Source organism: Harpegnathos saltator, unplaced genomic scaffold (genome assembly GCF_003227715.2).
Source record: "Harpegnathos saltator strain DR-91 unplaced genomic scaffold, Hsal_v8.6 scaffold11, whole genome shotgun sequence".
Classification (NCBI taxonomy): domain Eukaryota; kingdom Metazoa; phylum Arthropoda; class Insecta; order Hymenoptera; family Formicidae; genus Harpegnathos; species Harpegnathos saltator.
Window position 1 is genome coordinate 73,825 of NW_020229884.1, and position 6,406 is coordinate 80,230.

Below are 6,406 nucleotides of genomic sequence, written 5' to 3' on the forward strand. Positions count from 1 at the left end.
TACACTGCGGACACGCGCCGAAGGACACACGTCGTCGTCTTAATTATATTCGCCGCTCGTAAGTTTATAGCAGCGCGCATAACGCTCCATGTGTTTCGATATGGGATACTCTGAGCACATTTGGAATGTTGAAGTGTGAAGTGAAAAATAGGAAATAAAACTGAACGGTGGTTGAAACGAGATTTCCTTTGCGAAATCCCCTCACGCGTATCTGAGGAGGCTCAGTACTTACCCACGGAAAACAATTTTTTTTCTTAATAATTTTCAGTTAACAGCGAAAGGCTGTTTGTGAAACATTGCTTGCAAGTTTAGCAAGGATATAATGATGATTCTCACGGATTTTAGCCCAAATAAAAATAATAAAATAATTTTCACGTATCTTAAAAGCAATTTCTGGGTCGGCGGAGGGGGGGGGGAGAGGGGCCGGACATAAGGGGGAACGGGGTAGAATTTTCACGTTTGGCTGGAACATTGTAAGGATCGATAAAGGATTCGGTACTCACAGAGAGGACGGAGTTTAACAGGAACTTTCCAGCAATGGGTCCGAGGTATCTCTTAAAATCTTCTCGTTTATTTTTATAAAGTCCGCCGTTTTCTCTGTCTCTCAATCCTTTCCTTTCGTCCTTTTCATCTCCTCTCGACGGCTGGCAGCAGTTTCTCTCTATCTTACAGTGCGTACACCAAGTGTAGGTCGGTTGTGAAACCACATCTTGCAAAAGGAAAATTACACGATTCCCTTCTAGGTTGCAAGCTTCTGCGCATGGAAGTTAATGATCGGCAGCACGGTTTCGGAGGTACATCCATCGCGCAGCGCATAGGAATAAAATACGGTGCCACGGTGGTGATTTCAAGTGATGACCACGTCACGGGGGGACACCTCGTCGAGCTGTTCCCGTATGCTCCGTGCAGCTCGTGCACGTGTCGACTGTAGCAAGGCACAGATATGCGCGCGAACTGGCACTCAATCGAAGCTAAGGTAGTCGCCCAGTCACGAATTTTGCGATTATAATCCATCCATTTATGCGTCGGGGAACGATCGATCGTCGGATCGCGATCGCTCGCAAACTAGAGTTCAATAAATTATGAGGAAATTTCGGCTTAGCGCGCAGCTAATATTATTTCATCACCTGCGCCGCCTTCTTCGCCTTCACCAATTCCACTAGTTCCTGCAATCAAAAATAAAGAAAGGAATAATAATTTGTTGTGCTGCTTGTACGTGAATTTTGTTCGTGAATTACGCGATTTTTCTTCTACGTTACGTAACGCACGGAATGATTTTCTCGACTCTATTTTATCTCGCTATGCAATTTTTCTCTCTGTCCTTTTATGAGTACATTTTGTTCTGTTACGCGTCTTGTTTCGACGTTCAGCTAACAATGTATCTCTTACATGTACTTTTTCACGCACTTTTATAAAATTATGAAGTCGTAGAATGCGCGTCGCGTGATTGTGATATGCTACATAATAATTTCTGTTCTGTTTTTAAGACGCTTACCTTGTACCTTCTCATGCACTCCTTTTTCGTCCTAGTGGGTAGACACGCTGCAATCTGATCCCACCTGTCCGGAACCGTGGTGGGATAAGTTTTCAGCGCTTGCTCCAGGAGCTTCTGTTCCGCCGGTGTCCACGGCGATGGCTCCTTCTTCGATTCCTTGGATTCTGTCGCAACACCATTTGCAATCGGGTGATCCAGGCGTTCTGTAACGGCTGGCATTCTCTCCTCAATTGCCTCCTTGCTCTTCTTCTCCGCGATGAAGTTATCAAAGGCCCTCTTGTTTGCTTGCTCCTTCAGACTCGATTTACTGAAGTCGGTTGACTGTAAGCTCTTGGCCTTTGCCAAGACTTCCTTAGCTTCGCGAGTGACCCCGTTGGTGGAACTACTGTGCTGGTTGATGAAATTTGCCACCACGTCCCAACGTTGATTGGTGCCGGCGGGGAACAGATTGACCGCCTTGATCAGCAGCTGCAGGTCATTCTCGCTCCAAGGAGCAGTGCACGTCTTGGTTTGTTTCTCTGGTGTGTTTCTCGCGTCGTTGTTCATCACGTTCACTCGACGCTCTGCTTCGATATGCCGCTCAGTTTCCTCAACGATGCTGAGGAACGCGCTTCTGCCGTCAGTGTGCAGCTTCTTCATCGCTTCCTCCAGCTGCACCAGCTTGAATAGCTCGCAAATCTTCTCCACACTCTCCATGTGCCGAATATTCTCTGTTGAGCTCTCGGCGAAGTAATTGTTCGCTTTGCAGAAGTCCCTAAGCGCCTTCCTCTCTTTGCGCAGCGCTTTTTTTTGCGCCTCTCGCTCTTGTTTCAACGCCTCCATCTTCGCTCTCTCCTCAGTTTCCCTCTTCTCCTTCTCCAACCTCTCCTTCTCTGCCGCGTTCTTGGCTATTCTTTCTTCTTCTTGTTGCCTGGCTTTCGCAGCTTCTTGCTTCGCCCTCTTCGCGGCATTTTTCTTATCTTTGTCATCCTGCTGGAATTTTTTTATCCTAGGATCTATATTGTAAGCCGTATCCACTAGAGTGCGTATCCGTGCCATCTCCTCTTTCTTTCGTTTAGCTCTCGTTGCTTTGTTCTTCTTCTCGATCCATTTACGCATGTCTCGGCTGCAACAAATACCGTTATTAGCATGCTTCGCGAAGTGCTTCAATCTAAACGTCACTCAATCATCGATTTTTCAACAAGAATTACTTACTCTTGACCGCTTTCCTTATCTTCTTCGTCGAGGTATGAGTACTCGCGCCACGAGTCGAAGTCATACCAAAACGAATAAAATTTTTCCACCTTGTCTCGCGGCGTGAAAGGACCACCTAATTGTGGCACGGGTTTCTTCACAGACCACCGTGAGTTCTCTTTGAACGTTTTGCCCAATACCTCATAGAAATTATTCCGGCAGTCCTTTTCTTCCGGCAGATTGTCGTTAAAGTAAGGATCAACACTGTCGTAGCTCCGTCTCTTTGCTTGGTTACCCAGAATCTCCCAAGCTCGTGTTATACATGTAAAATAGTCGTCATCTGGTCGAATTTCCTCGCCCATTGCCTTGCGTTTATCAGGATGATGTTTCAAGATCTTCTGCTTATCTATAATCCATATATTAAATATTTTTTTTAGTACATGTTATTTGTACCATTAGTGCAAATGTTGAAGCAATATGTAATACCTGTCTTAGCTGAATATACAATACGTACAAGCTCTCTTGATAATATCTTCCGTGGATCTATGTCTGAGATTCTTCAAGCCTAGAACAGCGTAATGATCCTGATCCTTCCAGTCCCTTGGGTCCAGTGACCGAAGGAAATCGAGGTCGTCCTCAAACTGATATTGGGACAAATCCTCCTCCTCGTCCGACGACTCCGAGATGCTGCCGCGCGTAAGACTGCGATGGAACTGAATTCGCCATGCCAAGGCGGTCGAATATAAAACTACTGGGCCCGCTGTGCTGGTGTTGGCCTTTCCTGGGTCTGCAATACACTAATTTCAGGAAACGAAGCACAAAGATCCTACCGTACGATCGCGAATGATGCGGTAACGTGACAGACACACGTCCGTGAAAATACGAATTAAAGACCAGTCTGGAACACATGGTGTCCGTGCGTAAACTAAAATGCCAATCGTAAGTAAAATTTGCGGGAATGTTCATGAAACTATGCAAACGCAGCGCGACCAAGTATTTCTGCGAAATTAAGGTTAAATTCGCCGATCGACATATGGTAGCTAAAATCGCAGACGTGCGGTGGCAATCAAAAAGACCCGCTGTACTATGACGAGTTTAACCTCTCGCGACCGGTGTGTTATGTGGTGAAAGGCACGTCGCTTATGGAGGCACAATATCTCACCGGATATGGAATTAAAGGCGGCGAAGTCCTCGTTGCCGGTGCCGGTCATCGTCGTGTGATCGTCGGTGACTTACTTCTGATGTGCGGCGAACACGCGACGAATTGCTACCACGCAACGAACATCCTCCACGAGAATCAACGCGTTAATGCGCGGTGATGTGCAGCGCATCGCCGCCGCGACAAAGGGCAACTCCAACCGGGAATGGGCGATGTTCGACTGAGCTGAATCGAGATTCGATTCAATTCTTGCTCGAGGATCGATCATCTTGTCGATATTTCCAACCTGCATTAAGACCGTATCACACTAGCGACTCGCGACTGCGACTGCGGCTGCGATTGCAATTGCGATCTTCCTCAACCAATCAGAAAGCCGTACAAACGACAGCCGCAGCCGCGAGTCGCCAGTGTGATACGGTCTTTATGTTGCGGCTCGTGCAGTACGCGTATTGTGTAATTTTTAACGCGATAAAATCCGATAGAACCGTTATTACCCTTGTGTTGTCGTCACGTATATTTCTTACTATATATTTATTTATCTAGCATATATTGCATTTGCGCAACCACAATGTAACGATAACGACACTTGTTGAAGGTTACAATGTTGATTTGTTGCTTGAACTTGGAATTTTCAGTAGTAAATCTGATTGTCAAATCATGATTTTTATTTTTTTCTAATTTGCGAATTGAGATAAAAGTTTATCGGATCCGCCATATTGATTCATTGCCGAAGAATTCAAAGTTTGTCTGATTTGGTTTGATTGATATTACACGCAATACTTTTCCATTTGCCATTGATTCTTAGTTTAGAATAAAAGGTCTCACTGTTTGTTGTATCGTGATACTTGAAAATATAAGTTTTCTAACTAATAAACTGTAAAATTAAAGAATATAAAGTACCTGCGATTTGTCGACGAGTCGTTCTCGAATTTCCGTGGAAAAAAGGAAAGAAGAAGATGGCGACTCGTAGCGGATACCAGAGAGGGGAACATGAAAGCGACCAACACGGTGTTTTCGACGACACCGACTTTCCGCACTGAGAAAGGGCGCCATCTGCATCCATTTTGAGAGGGGAACTACGATGCTACATCCACTATCAAGTTTCGGCTGTAAAACCTGTATGTGGTGGCAGTCCGTACTACATCCATTTTAGGCGGTTTATGTCCGTGCTACAACCATAATAGCTTGACAAAGTACTTGACAAGCACGGTCTCGCACATTGTTACGCGTTTAAACCATGAATTAACATGTTAACATGTGCAAAAAAAAAGAATTGACATTGTGTATGATTAATATCATGAAGATCATACGAAGTGTCCGGTAATTAGCTGCCAACCCGAAGTGTGAAGGTAGATTGGGTTGAGACAAACATAAAAGTCCCATACCATTTTGTGAGATTCGCAATAATTATCGAGTTATTAATGGCAGAAATCTGAGGAGTAAAAGCGCGCTGACATAGATGATTCGAAAAGCGTTGTAGCTGCTCGGGGCAGCGATCATGAATCTTTTCCCTAGCGTGAACTAATAAAAAGTGAAAGACTTCTGTGAATCAGTGAAAAATGAAAAATTTTATATAAATTTATGAAAATCGAAACATTTCACACGACAATTGAGTCGTTCAACATGGCAGTTGCGCGTTCTGGGTAATTCAATGAATACCAAAGAAATCAAAATGATCAAAATAATAATGTCCGTGTAGTCCGAAGGATATTATCTGACACGCAAAATCCGTTTGATATAATATCCAAAGAAAATGTCTCAAAATATGTATGTACAGGTAATATAAACCTTATGCACCGACGAGATATACTACAAAGACTGATGGCCTTACGGGATTTAGCGTACCAGAGAAATTTCCCTGGTGAGGTACCCAGGTGAAAGAGACCATCTCGCATTTAGCGCAGTAAAATTTAATGGAAACTAATACTTGTCAATCCTTTTCTTCGGATCAAAAAGATTCAGAAATCAGACATATTCAAAATGTCGATACTTTTTAATACGTTTCAATTCGACATTTTATACAGGGAAGCAGGACGAAGGGAATGGGATGCGGGTAACGATACATCATGCGTCTCCAGACGTGTCAAATCGTTTATTATAGAGGAGACTTTGATATAGCAACATGTATTCGAATATTTAATCGCCCCATGGACCACTTATATATAATAAAAAAAATAATTAACGTGGATAAATAAACGATTCGTATCAATTTTTCTTTTTCTTATAGAGCAATGAAAGAGTAAATCAGTATCGAAAATCGAATACCGATTAATACCATAAATGAGTGTCAGAAAATTGTCCAATGACAATTTGTCCTCATTTTTCAGGTAGTTACCGCTGTAATTTACATAACAAATTAACTCGGTTAAACGAACGATTCGTATCAATTTTTTTTCTCTTATAAAGAAATGAGAGAATAAATCAGTTCCGAATTTTTTTTTCTCTTATAAAGAATTTTTTTTCTCTTATAAAGAAATGAGAGAATAAATCAGTTCCGAAAATCGAAGGCCGATCAATACCTAATTTATACATCAAATTAACGCGGACTAATGGACGATTCGTATTAATTTTCTGTTTTC

At 43.0% G+C, this 6,406-nt stretch overlaps 1 protein-coding gene across 1 annotated transcript; it reads right to left on the reverse strand.

The window, feature by feature from the left end:
- Positions 1-548: 548 nt before the first annotated feature.
- On the reverse strand, positions 549-4,113 carry LOC105183371 (dnaJ homolog subfamily C member 2). The gene is made up of 5 exons (XM_011141441.2): positions 3,831-4,113; positions 3,183-3,455; positions 2,690-3,074; positions 1,496-2,600; positions 549-1,166 (listed from the first exon to the last, which is right to left on the reverse strand). The coding sequence occupies exons 1-5, from the start codon at positions 3,877-3,879 to the stop codon at positions 1,116-1,118; spliced, it is 1,863 nt and encodes a 620-aa protein (XP_011139743.1). The 5' UTR covers positions 3,880-4,113; the 3' UTR covers positions 549-1,115.
- Positions 4,114-6,406: the final 2,293 nt, after the last annotated feature.